The sequence below is a fragment of the Poecilia mexicana genome, unplaced genomic scaffold (assembly GCF_051168715.1).
Source record: "Poecilia mexicana isolate PSO_F unplaced genomic scaffold, ASM5116871v1 scaffold_4, whole genome shotgun sequence".
Lineage (NCBI taxonomy): Eukaryota > Metazoa > Chordata > Actinopteri > Cyprinodontiformes > Poeciliidae > Poecilia > Poecilia mexicana.
The window spans coordinates 25466824-25480056 of NW_028263373.1; the positions used below are offsets into that span (position 1 = coordinate 25466824).

The 13233-nt window shown below is 37.3% G+C and overlaps 2 protein-coding genes across 7 annotated transcripts in view; one reads left to right on the forward strand and one right to left on the reverse strand.

Moving 5' to 3' along the window:
- Positions 1 to 774: 774 nt before the first annotated feature.
- On the reverse strand, positions 775 to 7060 carry rpl5b (ribosomal protein L5b). The gene is made up of 8 exons (XM_014990979.2): positions 6956 to 7060; positions 6417 to 6486; positions 6221 to 6336; positions 6004 to 6138; positions 5704 to 5906; positions 2913 to 3090; positions 1108 to 1196; positions 775 to 936 (listed from the first exon to the last, which is right to left on the reverse strand). The coding sequence occupies exons 1-8, from the start codon at positions 6956 to 6958 to the stop codon at positions 837 to 839; spliced, it is 894 nt and encodes a 297-aa protein (XP_014846465.2). The 5' UTR covers positions 6959 to 7060; the 3' UTR covers positions 775 to 836.
- A 2227-nt stretch (positions 7061 to 9287) lies between these two features.
- The window catches only part of evi5b (ecotropic viral integration site 5b), a 49362-nt gene continuing 45416 nt past the window's right edge, over positions 9288 to 13233 (forward strand). For 3 of the 6 annotated variants that reach the window (XM_014990981.2, XM_088005124.1, XM_088005123.1), the window contains exon 1: positions 9289 to 9584. In XM_014990981.2, the coding sequence (XP_014846467.2) occupies positions 9492 to 9584 (93 nt within the window). In that variant the 5' untranslated portion in view covers positions 9289 to 9491. Of the gene's footprint in view, positions 9585 to 11384; positions 12165 to 13233 lie in introns of those variants that run through there. The other 3 variants (XM_088005125.1, XM_014990983.2, XM_014990982.2) reach the window with 3 other exon arrangements.

A 13233-nucleotide genomic window follows, 5' to 3' on the forward strand; every position in this document is an offset into this window, starting at 1 on the left:
TAATCTAACATAAACACTTGATATATCCGTGTATAACTATTATACAAGCTTCACTTTTTATTCGTTACTGAAATAAATCAATTGTGTAACAGCAAATAGTATTTAAAAAGTTAGTTTGAAACCCTCTTACCGTTTCAGTTGTACCATTTTAAGAAGGACATGTTAATTTTTTCTAATCTGTACAGAGCAAAGTAGATAGCCCCTCCCACTTTATTTTCCCCGAGGTGATGAAACTCAGTTATGGCTTTGAAGCTGAAACGGTACCACCACCGACTCATCTCTCAGGTAAAGTTGATAAAACTAGAGCTTGGAGGCTACCACAGCACCACCTAATGGCAGCTTGTGATACTCCATAGGGTCAAGAATTTGAAAGAAAAAGCTCAAAAACATCCTTTTAATTATGGTAATATTTATATTTTTGTCCATTTAATTATTTAATGTCAAACTGGACATCATTTTCTGATGCATGTTGGATACAGGAATAGTAATTGCTACTTTTTAGCTTTGAATAAAATTAATTAAATCACATTAGTTTGAGATTTTTAGGCAATTGGAATTACTAAAAGAATTTAATGTCTTCTGGGTAAAATTATTTTATTTTTTTTAACTGGAGAAAATAACCTGCATCTTCTTTTGCAGCCCTTTTAAACACCAACACCAGAACTGACAACTTCACCGCACAAGTTCAGAAAAACTTTGCCATACTACTCATGTTTCTACATCAGATCTGTGAATGAACTGAAGTGAATAAGAAAACAAAGCAGACTGGAAAACTGACGTCTTTTCCATATTTATTAGAACAAATTCTTGCGTTTGGAACGGAGCAGACCGACGCCTCAGTCTGCCTCCTCCTGTTCCTGAGCCCGAAGGAAGCTGGCCTTCTTCTGGGCAACGCGGTCCTTCCTCTGGGCCAGAGAAAGCTTGGCACGGTTCCACCTTTGAGCCAAAAAAAAAAAAAAAAAAGGATTAACAACTGCTTCTATTAGCACTAAAATTTAAAAGAAAATTGGTACAGAAAGCATCCAGCATCTACAAAATGAATGTTTCCGTTCATAGCAGTTGGGAAGCGGTGCTTTTTTAACAGCTTTGACACAAATCACTTCTCACCTCTTCTTCTTGACCTCCTTGGGAGGCTTCTTTTCATGAACAGGGTTTGCACGAATACCAGCATGAGCCTTTTTGTACATCTCCTCAATCTGAAAGAAACATAACAGAGTCAGATTCAACATTTAACCTCACAATTCCAACAAAAGATCCTTAGAACGTCCATTACGATAAAAATGCATTAGACGTTTCCAGCTCAAGTTATCCAGGGCACGGATATCATCAGCAACCAATGCAACCATGTTCCTAATGCCAAGAAGAAAAAAAAGCTTTCTGATCAGAAACAATCAATTTTAGCTTTATTGGTTCCGACTGGTGATTTCACATATAGAAACATCTGATGTTTTTCCCCTATTTGTTTAAAGGGTCAGAAGGAAGTTCTCAGAGAATTCCCAACACTTAACAACCAACAGTACATTGTTGCTCTTTTCCGAATTTAATAAAGACCAGATTAATGTATTTTTCAGTTTTGGTGTATAAATTGTAATAATTCTATAACTGAGTTTTAGGCCTAGCACGATAAACTTTACTGGACGACTTTACTTTATTTTAAACTTTACTAATAAACTTTACTTTACTTCACAGTAATTATTGTCATAAACAGCAATATTGATGTTTTTAAACTATTTTACAGTAATAGATTCATAATGTCATAATGCACTTTTGCTGTCTTAAAGATGAATACACAAATTTTGTACAGAACTCCTTTTAAATATACGAAATAAAATTAATAAACAACCAAAACCATAAATAAAATGGATTATGAAGTCTCTGAACAAAATCACTCTTCAAAAAACATATCAGCATGAAAATTCCTGAGCTCAATAATTTATGCCATTTCCATTGAGCAGAACGGTACGGGTCAGTACGGGTCAGTGCACCGTTTTATGGTCCGCCATGTTCAGGCAAGCGACTCCATCACCAGCTGGACTCTGACTGGGCTGGTGGGGTTAAACCCAAACGCCTAATGTTGCATCATAACGGTGTATGAGTTCTGCGATGTGGAAAACGCAAACAATATACAGTAAACGCAAACAATAATAAGTAAAATAGAATCCACAATAAAAAGTGAAATTCCACACAATTAGTTGATCTTGCCGAAGGCAGGATATGAAATAGCTGTTGTAGTAATAGCCAATAAAACCAATGTTCTGTTGAGTCCACAGTAGTTAATTTGTGAAAATAGTGAATGTTGACCTCAAGGTATTTAATTGTTAATTTTTTACGTGTCAATCACACCATAATTACATACTTTTAGTTAATATGGAAAAACCGGAAGTCAGGAAAAAAAAAACAAAAAAAAAAAACACAAGCGTGTTTTGTGAGTAACAAGCGTAACGTTTTGTCTCCCGATCGACAGACTGAGGGACAAAGTCACATCACCTCAGTTCTTCCATTTGATTTCTGCTTTGCAACAAATATCACTGTTGCAAATTTGGGACCAAGTTTGGGATCGATTGGTCTAAATCCCAAACTTAGAAGCCCCTGATGTTTTTCAACTCATTTTTTATTATTTGCACCAGTAACACTTTTACATATGTACTGATATATATATATATATATATATATATATATATATATATAAATTATGTACATTAGTATTTTTTTCTGTTTACCAAAAAAAACTACGTTTTTTTGTATGTCTGTGCAATGACAAAGCCCAAGTCTGATCTACATTTTAGAAAGTTTAAACTGAATTTTAACAGATATTTAGTCTTTAATCGACTCCTGTCCTGCATAAACGTCCCAGAGAAACACACCCAAGGAAAATTAGCAAAGCAAAGCAATGGTTGACTGGGACAACTTGCCGATTCTGGGGTGACTCCGTTCTTGATGAAGCGGGAGAACTGCCTCTTGTACGCCTCCTCGTCCTCTTCCATCAGGTAGCTCATGTACTCAGACACGTTCAGGCCCATGATGTGCTTACGGTGAACCTCAGCGTTGAACTCCTTGCTCTCTGCGTCGTAACCAGGGAAACGCTTGGTGCTGGAAGAGGGAAGGAACAATTAACTTACTTTAAGCTTAGCCATTTATAACTCATAATAACCAATCACCAGTTTCCTAATGATAGAAAAGCAGGAATAAAAACGAGGATTTGTGTTTTACCAGATACAATGTGCAGATGAGACAAATTCACACCAAAAACACATCAGCCACATTTCACACCAATCAATTATTGAGAGTTTATTGCAAATTTTCCATAAAAAGGGTGAAAAACTTTGGGTTATCAGGATGCCAACTCCCATCAGCAGGTGGCAGTATTTCTTAGTTCTACCTCAACCTTACATGATGTCAAGTTATGATCCAGGAACAAAAGGAATAAAAATGTTTATATGTGTAATCTTACTGCTTGTAATTTTTTTCTCAACTCTTTTCTCCTATATTTAGAGTATGAGGGAAAATATTCCTTGTAAATATTTCTATTGCGTCACAAAAATGGTTTAATTTTGATTGGGATAAAATATCAGCCTCTCTTGGTTTTACAACAATCCCAAACACTGACCATCATGGCAACTATTTATATTCATCTCAATCCAAGCAAATCTGTGCAATATTAATTTTGCTCACACTGACTGTACGGTTACAATAAACCTAACACATTTGCCACTCATTGTTCAGGCTGACCGTCTTGCTCCAGTGACGGTCAGCAGCAACATCAACAAGCTATCCCACCGAACCGTGAAGTTCTGGATAAATCAGCAATGGAGAAAAATTACTTGGTGATCTGTTCTCACAATAAAATACACACGTTGACAAGAGCAACTTTTCTACTGAAGAAACAGACAAGCATATTAAGTGGGCCGTAGTTTCACTTCAGAGAAATAAGCTGAAATCTACTGAGAGCTTCGTTCACCATCTACACAAGCAGAAATGGGTCAAACTGAAATGTAAACGGCAGCAAATTAGCACATATAAACAATTTTTTTTTGTTTTGTTTTCTTTACAAAGTCCAGTTAAAATGCACACACATTCCGTTTAGGGAATGCGTGTGGACTCAGATGTCCCCTCATCTGAGACAATCTGCAGGCAGAAAAACTCAAATAGTTCCTTTTTGTACGAGTTTGTTCATCGGTCACTCCAAACCAGCTTACAACAGCCAATAAATATTCACCAACAGTGCGAATTTCTGATGCTCAACAAATCTTGTTTCCAATCACATGTCACGTCCAAGTCGTCCTTGGCAGTGGCAGCAGACCGTGAGGCTCAATCAAAACCTGGACTATCTGGAATATCAGAAGGTAATGTCCAATATTTCAGTGTTGGAGTGGTAAAAATCAGACGGCCTCCCAGTGTCAGCATTTTAAGAGTCAGAAATGCATCCGGCTGGAAATTAGAATCAGTCTTCCTCCACTACAAAGTTTCACTTTTAGTTAAAAACTCTCAAAACATCCTGGTTCCATAGGGAAGAAAACATCAACCCAGGAAAACTGTCCAGATTCCTCAAAAACCTCCTGCAGTGGAAAAGCATCTCATTTATGCAACTTTTACATTTTTCAGAAATAGTCATTTTTAACTGGTGATCATGGAACAAGTTCAGAAAGGAAGTGTTTTTTTTTTGTTTGTTTGTCAATTTGAACATTTATTCCCAATCATCTGGAATTTCATAGATTTGTCATCTTTCCAGAACCTGAGCACATATTTTGAATGTAATCTCTAAAATCTTTATTTGTGAAATCAAAAACAAACAATGTTCCAGCTACATCAGTACTAAAACCACCTGAGAGAGGAGCAGGGAGCTCTTCAGACATCCCACAACATCTCTTAGCTCCGGATAAAACATGAGTATGGATACAGCAACAAATGCTGGTTACACACATTTTTCAGGGAACAGCAGCTGAATTTGCACAACCAAATCACACTCAAAGTATGAGATTTTAGATCTGGGTTTTTTGTCATCAGGTTGGAAACTAAAGTCTTTATTAGGCCTGGCATGATGCATTTACTGGATGATAAATTGCTCCAGAAGTTATCGCAATCAATTCAACAATAATATTGTTGTTTTGAGATCATTTTCAAGTCGTACAATGGCATAATAACGCAAGAACACATTCTCAAAGTTCAATAAACATTTAACACCACAACTGGACATTTTAAATATCCTAAATAAATAAACGAAACAAAAAAAGAATTACAAAATCGATGACCTAAATTGACCTTCAAAATAAGAAACGGGCTGGCTGAGACCAAAACACCAGACTGGAGATTTTTGTCATCCAGTTTTAGGAAAAAAGAAACAAAAGATGAAAGCGATAAGTCATGAACATGAAAATTACTGAACGCATTTCAACTTGTCATGCGATTAATTGATTAATTGTTTGTTTCTGAACGTGTGCCACAAACGACTTCCATTCTCTTTTTGCTTGTTTAAAATCAAGTTTCCTACAGCAAATATCAAAAATGATCAAGTTACCTGAATATCGTTAAAGTGCACCTAACCTATTGAGTCTCTTTCTGCACGTTTTACTTCAAACTTCAGTGACGTTTTCATTCAGTGTTTGATTGGAGGCATTCGAGCAGCAAACCAAAGAGTGCCGCTATGCTAACGCCCAGCGTTACAGTGCCGGACAGTAGATGGTCTGAACGCTGTCCAGGACGTACCTGTGTGGGATGGACAGGCCCCCGTCCACGGCCCCCTTCAGAGCGCCAAACACCTTGTTGCCCGTGGTGGTCCTGGCGAGCCCGGCGTCCAGGTAGCAGGTGAAAGCTCCCGGCTGACCGTCGATGCTCTCCACATTGAACTCGTCCCCGGTTACCTCCACCTGGCCCTCGTACACCTTATCCAGGCCGAACTTGTTCAGAAGCTGGAAAGTAACGCACAGTTTTAATGTTGTGAAACATTATGAGCTAATTAAAAGTTTGTTTTTTTTAACTTTTCCCTAAATGCGAGCGAGTACGCACTCTGCGGGCCAGCAGCAGGCCAGTGCAGTAGGCTGCTGCGTAGTTGGTTAAGCCCACGGTGACCCCGTACTTTGGCAGTTCGTGCGAGTAGGCGGCGCACACGATCATGTCTCCCTCAATCTTTGCATAGGCAATCTGCAACAGCATTTTTACAGAAATCATGAGCACTGTTTTATTTTTTATTTTTCACATTGATATCAGGACTTCTGATGCTAACCTGGCAGATGATGTCCCTGTTGGTGAAGCGGACGATCATGCGGTACTTCGGCGTGTTGTACTTGTTCTTGTCCTGAACCACCAGACGTTTGCGAGCGAAAAAGTCAGTCTTTCCCTCTGGATGGAAGAGAGATGGATTAGTTGCACAATGACAGCTATGGTTATGTTTATGTGGGAATGTTATGGTGAGGTTTTACCTCTTCTCCTCCTGAATTTGACCTGGTATCTCTTAAAGTAGGCCTTGTTCTTGACTACTTTGACAAAACCCTGCAAACACAGAAGCAAACGGTTAGCATGCCAAAGGAAAGCAGTGACACAGTGTGATAATGTCTGTAGAACGGGTGCTTGAGCATTAACATAGCTGTCAGTGTCAGAAAGCAGCATTACACCAAGCTAACATTAGCTAGCCTGCAGTCAAAAGAGCTAAGCTAACACGTCTGCTAACGTAGCGCTAATTAAATGAATTAGCACTCAAAAATATGGGGATACAATTATGAAAAATAAGCAGTGTTCCCCAAAGAAGTGCCAGTAAAAATGTGATTTCTAAACAACAGGAAGCAGAAACTGAGGAGAAGAACGGGTAGGCCACGTTTGAGCAGCACCGGTCAGGCATTAGCCTGAATAAATCCATAATCATCTGAACATAAGAAACATGTTTTGAACCATCTGTCGACAGAACACAATGCCTGGATGTTTAGGGAATGCGTGTGGACTCAAATGAGGCCGAACTACAAACCATTTTGGAGTCTTTTAGTCTCCTTATGAAGGAGCCCGGAGCCAAAGACTGGGGCTGGGACTCCGCTGCACTGGGAAAAGAAAGATCGTCATGCGCATGCTTGCTAAATACTGCGTCACGGGCCGAGAAAGCATGAAACGCTTCTGCCCCCTGTCGAACCGGGGCGAAACATTCACAATAATTTAAGTGGGTACAGTCTTTGCCTATATATTTTTCTAATAATTTAGTTCAGTTAAGACTGCGGGTGAAAGATGGCAAAACAAAAGTGTCAAAGTCCACAGATAATCCCATCTGTCATTACTGTGTGGCAACCAGGAAATAAAAAAACATAGAAAGTTTGAAGATACCCACACGGATGAGCTAAAAGCTTGCTGGAGGAAAACTTTTGTACTTAGAGAAGAATAAAAATAATATTTATTTGGCATTGATGACAAGAAGAAACTTTTAAAGGTAAAGCGTGACAGCTCATCATGATGAGCAGGGGTGGCTGGAGTGTCCAAAGATTGTACACAAGTAAGATTAGCACTGCTTTAACACATTTTTACCCAATTAAATAAAAAAAGCAACAGTCAAAGAAATAACACAGAAAGACTGTTTTAGTACTAAGTCAGAAAATCTGACATTAATTAATATTTAGAAATGATGTCATCCAACAGAGAAATCTAGAAAGCTATGTGTAAGTTTTCGTATTTTAAAAAGTAACATGAAATAAATAAATAAATGGCACAATTACAAAATAATAAAGTATAAAGAAATAAAGAAACTTTTCCAAAAACGTTTTTTAATATATAAAACTTATGAAATTAATACTAGTAGATACTGAACTATATCGTTATATCCAGTGATGATATAATGATTACTTTGATTACTTTGGCTTCTTGGCCTCTAAATGGCTCAGTTGATAGAAAATATCAGAACAATGAAGCTTCTTACCAAAAATGATACAGAATACATTTTTAATTATGCGTCCACAAAAACACATTATTGAAGTCTTACCATTGCATTATCATTAATTTAAAAAAAAGATAAATAATTAAAACAACAAAATAACTGCAACATTGAGGCCGTGGTTAATGTGTGGAATCTACTGACCAGTATGTACAATAGCATTTTGCTTATTATGAATAATCCACACACCTATCTATCTGATACATTCAATCTAAAACTGGAACAGAGATATAGAAAAGTTTCAGCTGATCTGATTGAGTGACGTTTTAGAATGGGGAACATGCTGTTCCATTATATCAGCATTTTGTTCTGGTGGTGGCAACAGAGAATGTACTGAACTACAAATTAAACCAGCTTCTTGGCTTGACATTCCTCCTCAGGTTTAATCTTTGACTAATATTTGGTTGTTAATTGACATGTTAACAGCACTATATAAGGTATTGGATCTTTTACGCTTTTTACTGCTTTTACAAATCAATCAGGACCAACAAAATGTGACTTTTTTGACAAAAAAAGAGAACTACGGCTTCAGATAACATTTCTGTTCCAGCAAGGCAATGGGCCAAAGCATCCAGTTACAGCTACAGAGACAAAAAGCTGGATGTTTTGGAGGGGTCTAGTTAAAACCCAGACCTTAATCCAATGGGGGGATGTGGAAAGGTCTGTTCACAGCTCAGCACAGTTCAGCAGGAAGAATATCACTTGTTTTAAGTGAAATATTTTTGTTCTTATTTTCTGTAAAAACCAGGGGGGAGGGGGTTTGTCCAAAAGCTGTTTCATCCATCAGCGGATGAATATCTATGCAATCACTTATTTTACATGAAATTATTTATTTAATTGTCATTAATTAGTAGAAATCAGTTTTCACTTCCACATTGAAGGGATAGATTTTTTTGTTTGTTTTTTTGATAAAAAAAAATTCTTGAAACTGATTGATTTGCAAAAGTAATTAAAGAGGTGAATACTTTATAGGCACTGTAAAAAAAGGTGTTTTGTCATTAAAAAGGAATATAGTAAGAAGACAATGGAGGGAGGCAATGAAAAATCAGGCTAAGAATGTCTACTTTTGTGTTGTTACACTCAGTTTTAGTTTATTTTCTCTATGACTCAACTTCTTCAGCCATCTTCACCTCGAACACTTGTGTGTTTATGTTTGTAGTTACGTAACGTTATCGGTGTGATGTGACGCGACAGACAGAGTGACGTATCAGATCGATGGGGCCACGCTCGGTCGTGATGTGTCTCCACAACGTCAGCTCCTTCCTTAGCCAGAGGAGTGTCCAAGCAGCCAACAAAAGACATGCGTCATGCCTGCTCTCACCTAAAACCTGAAAGGTAGGTTTGTGGACTGTTTGGTATGTGAACCTAGGCAGTCACACAGATAGATTTTCCCCAGAATTCCTTTATTCCTCACCAGGTTTCTTTCACTCAGAGTTTCTGTTCACATTGTGAGACACTGAGTGAAGCCAGTCTAATTGTGGCTGCTGTAAAGTCATTGTTAGTAAATTCTGATTAGGTTAAGAATGGATTTTTAGTAGGTTTTTTTTCACTTATTAATAGCATTTGCTGCTTTTAGAATGAAGATTCAATGAAAGATCAGTCAGAGATATCAAACAGCCTGAAACTCCACGCTGCTCCAACAGAAGTGACGTTTTTCTTTCCTCTCAGCAATGAACTCCAGGTAAGATATTTTAATATTGGAACACTGATTAGTTACACATTACATAACTCCTTATCATTCTTTCCAAATAAATTGAACTAAGGTACAAACTGACATAATATTCGATCATAAGCTCAAGTTGGGATTTGTGCTTTTAATAGCAAGGCAAGTTTATTTATGGAGCACCATTCAGATACAATCAGCCAACGTACTTTACGGGGCATCACAGGAAACAAAAAAGAAAATAACAAAGCATAAACATGAGGACATAAAATAGCACTTGATGAGACAGCCTACTGACCCGTTCAACAAATTTTATTCAAAAGTCTATTTACTTGAGGAACTTTTAGTGAAACACATTATATAGATTAACTACACCAGATGGATGTTTGAATGGCTTTATTTCTATTAACTATGATGATTTTCTACTTACAGCTAAAGAAAACATGACATTTAAAATTAGAATATTACATTAGACCAGTGACAACAAAATTAACACGGGGGTTTACTACAAAGTCTGCTTAATACCAGAGTACTTTTTATTTTCAAAAGGTACTTTTAATCTGACAGATGAACCTCATCAGAAAGCATATCCTAATTTACCAAATATGACTGCACATGTTTACACTGGCTAGTTTAAACCACTTTTCCTGATCCATTGGGATAAATTCAGTAAATGTGGACCACATTTTGGGAAATCTAGAATTTCCTTAACCTAACAGTGTGCTAAATCCTGAGACCCTTGATGAAAAAGCTTACATCTCTTCTTTACACTTAGTGTTTTGTGAAAGTGAACTTTTAAGTCTGTAGTCACCTCAGACTACTTTGGTCAAAAACATGAAATCACAACGTTCCCACAGCTGCCCTGAGACAGAGCTGCTCTGACACGATTCATTCCTCGATGGCCTTTGAGTCATTCACATTGTGTTTGTGATAGATAATGAAAGGGTAAACAAGTTGTTGAGACTTCTGATTTGCTTTAGGCTATCTTAGTTTTGTATAAGAACCTTCATATCAGCAGTTGTATAAGAAGGTTAAAATGTGTGAGGTTTTTGTCAGGTACTCCATTTTCCTCTCACGTTCCAAAAACATGCATGTAAATTAATAAGTGACCCTGAGATGTTTAGTGGAGAGTGTGACATTGTTTTTAGGGTTGTGTTTGGCCTACATCCTGCCTCTCACCCAGTCACTGCTCAGACAGGGAAAGGTCTTAAACCATTTTACCACGAGGGCCAAAATCATCAAGTTGAAAGCACTTGAGGACCACAAAAAATTTAACAAACAAAATAAATATGTAAATAAATAAATTCTTTAGAATTTTTGTATTTTGGTCTGCTCATATACATATTAAACATTACATTTTTAATGAAACAGAGCAGTGTAATTTTTGTAGATGAGTAATTAGATCCAAAATATAAAAAGGGTCCCTTATTAAAAGACAGACATGTAATTTGAAAACATTTGAGTTGACTTTTTTTCCATGTGTGGGCAGGTGAGATTTTAGGGTCATAGGTCAGTGCTTCTGTATGTAGCAAAGTTTAATAAAAGGGGGATGAAGGAATTTCTTCGTTTGTTTAAGATAAAAGCAGAAACATGATTAATAAAAGAGAAGTATTTAAAGTTTATTATTATTATTATTATTATTATTATTATTATTATTATTAGTAGTAGTAGTAGTAGTAGTAGTAGTAGTAGTAGTACTATTAAAAGATTTTATTTGTAAGTGAAAATTTACCCAAGAAAATGAAAGATATTCATCTGCATTAGTTAGAATTGCTAATCTGACTTTAGACACTTTGCCATAAACAGACTAAAGAGGGTAAGGAAAACTGAAGGATTCACCAAAATTTTTTATCTTGTTTTAGCAGAAAAATGTGACAATGTGGTTACTATTGAAAAGTCTGTGAAAATTGTCACTCTAATTTCTTATCGATAAAGTTTGGTATGCTATTGTGAGTTTTAATGGCGTCGTTGTGGTCCACCCACAAAAAAACATTAGAGCCATTAAAACTCTAGTTAAATATCAGAGTTTAACATCAGTTATTGTGCTTGAATGCAAATTTTTGGAATTATGCTCCAATTTTATTTTTGGCCCATTTTAGCTAAATTCACTTCTGGTCTCCATTGTGAAAATAATCAAACTATCTTTTTAAAAACAAAACAAAACAAAAAACAAAACAAAACAAAACAAAACGCTTTTGTGTTTAAGAATGTCGTACTTTCTCTTCATGAGTAAATGGCAACGCTTTCCCATAAGACCCTGGATTGCAGTTCCTCACGTTGACCACTTGGTGACAGTGTTATATCAGGTTGGCGCATGCTCTGTTAGGATGTAAACAGTCGAGGCCGTGTCTGTGGGTCGGAGACATTTGTGTACACGTATTACGGCTGCATGGGCTGGACCGAGGAGTCAATGGGAACGGGCTAACTTAATGCTGGCTAGCTTTTCAAGAAGAAACCTAGCCGCACTGGCTTGTCCTAATTTTCTATGACCGCACGTAAAGCGTTTCCGAGCGGAACTTTTTCTCTGACTAGTGGAGCTTTATCTTCGTGCATGGGAAACAGGAGACATTTACTGCTGCTGGCTGAAAACGCTTCAAGGTAAAGGATGTCTTTGCTTTTTTTTCCGGGCTCGGTCTATTTACTGGAGTTGACATCTACTCACTAACAGACTCAAAGTTATTCCATTGTTTTTAAAGTCAATACTGTGACATTGCGCTCAATTAATACAAATGGTTATTACTTAACTCTTACATTCGGTTTGTCGCAGTATTACTTCGAACTGGGGCTTGTCAGTGGTGTCGATAGTGTTTGACGCGTTTGCAGCCGGAGACTTTTTAAGACTGTGGATGTTTGTTATAAAACCCATAAAATAAAATTAAGTATAAGTCGCCATTTTAGCTGCAGAAGGTAAAAAAACAAACGATGTCTTCGTTTAGCTTCAGCGGATTTTCTTCTCGGTAATGCCGTGTAACTTGTGGCGCTTTCTGGAAGAGAGACTACTGTTGAATTTGATGCTAGATCCCCATTTCAGCGCTCAGCACCATCGAGCCATAAAAGGAACCTGGGCAGCAGAGGCTAACGCGCCGCTTCTCTGTTTGCTGTTTGGAGATGAGCATGATTTACAGAGAGGGAAGCATGATATGTGGAACAAGCAGAGGATTTAAACCGCTCAGCTGTGGTGCTGCTGCGATGTAGACTGTGTCTCAAACTCCGACTGTAGACAGGGGGGAAGAAATCCAGTAAACAAGGATGTTGTGGGTGATAAACCCACCTGAGATTACCATCTTTAACGCAGCAGAGTTCTAAATATTGCACCACTGCATAAAAACGGGAGAAAGTAGTATGAATACAGAGACCTAATGAGAAACTTCATTAAGGTCAGAGAGCAACTGAAAGATAACTTAAAAATGCCGTGTTTGTGTTTAAGAGCAGAATTTTTAATTTTTTTTTTACATAATTAACCTGAACGGCATTGAAATATTCAACAAGCCACGTTGTCAACAAGTCATGTGCAACAAAAAAGGGTTAGTTTAGCAATTCAGCAAGCTGTCTCTGCATAAACACATTGTGAAAAGGAGGAAGATGAGTTTCAAAAGCTATTTTTGCTTGCAAAATATCTGTGATGTCCTGTAACTGATAATGCCGAGTGTCGGTGATGAGTTACACA

Excerpts from the sequence above, each read along its gene's own strand:
- rpl5b (XM_014990979.2), bottom strand. Across the intron at positions 6,139-6,220 it reads ACAGGGACATCATCTGCCAG|ATTGCCTATGCAAAGATTGA; the intron begins GTTAGCATCAGA and ends ATGCTGTTGCAG. Across the intron at positions 5,907-6,003 it reads GCCTGCTGCTGGCCCGCAGA|CTTCTGAACAAGTTCGGCCT; the intron begins GTGCGTACTCGC and ends GTTACTTTCCAG.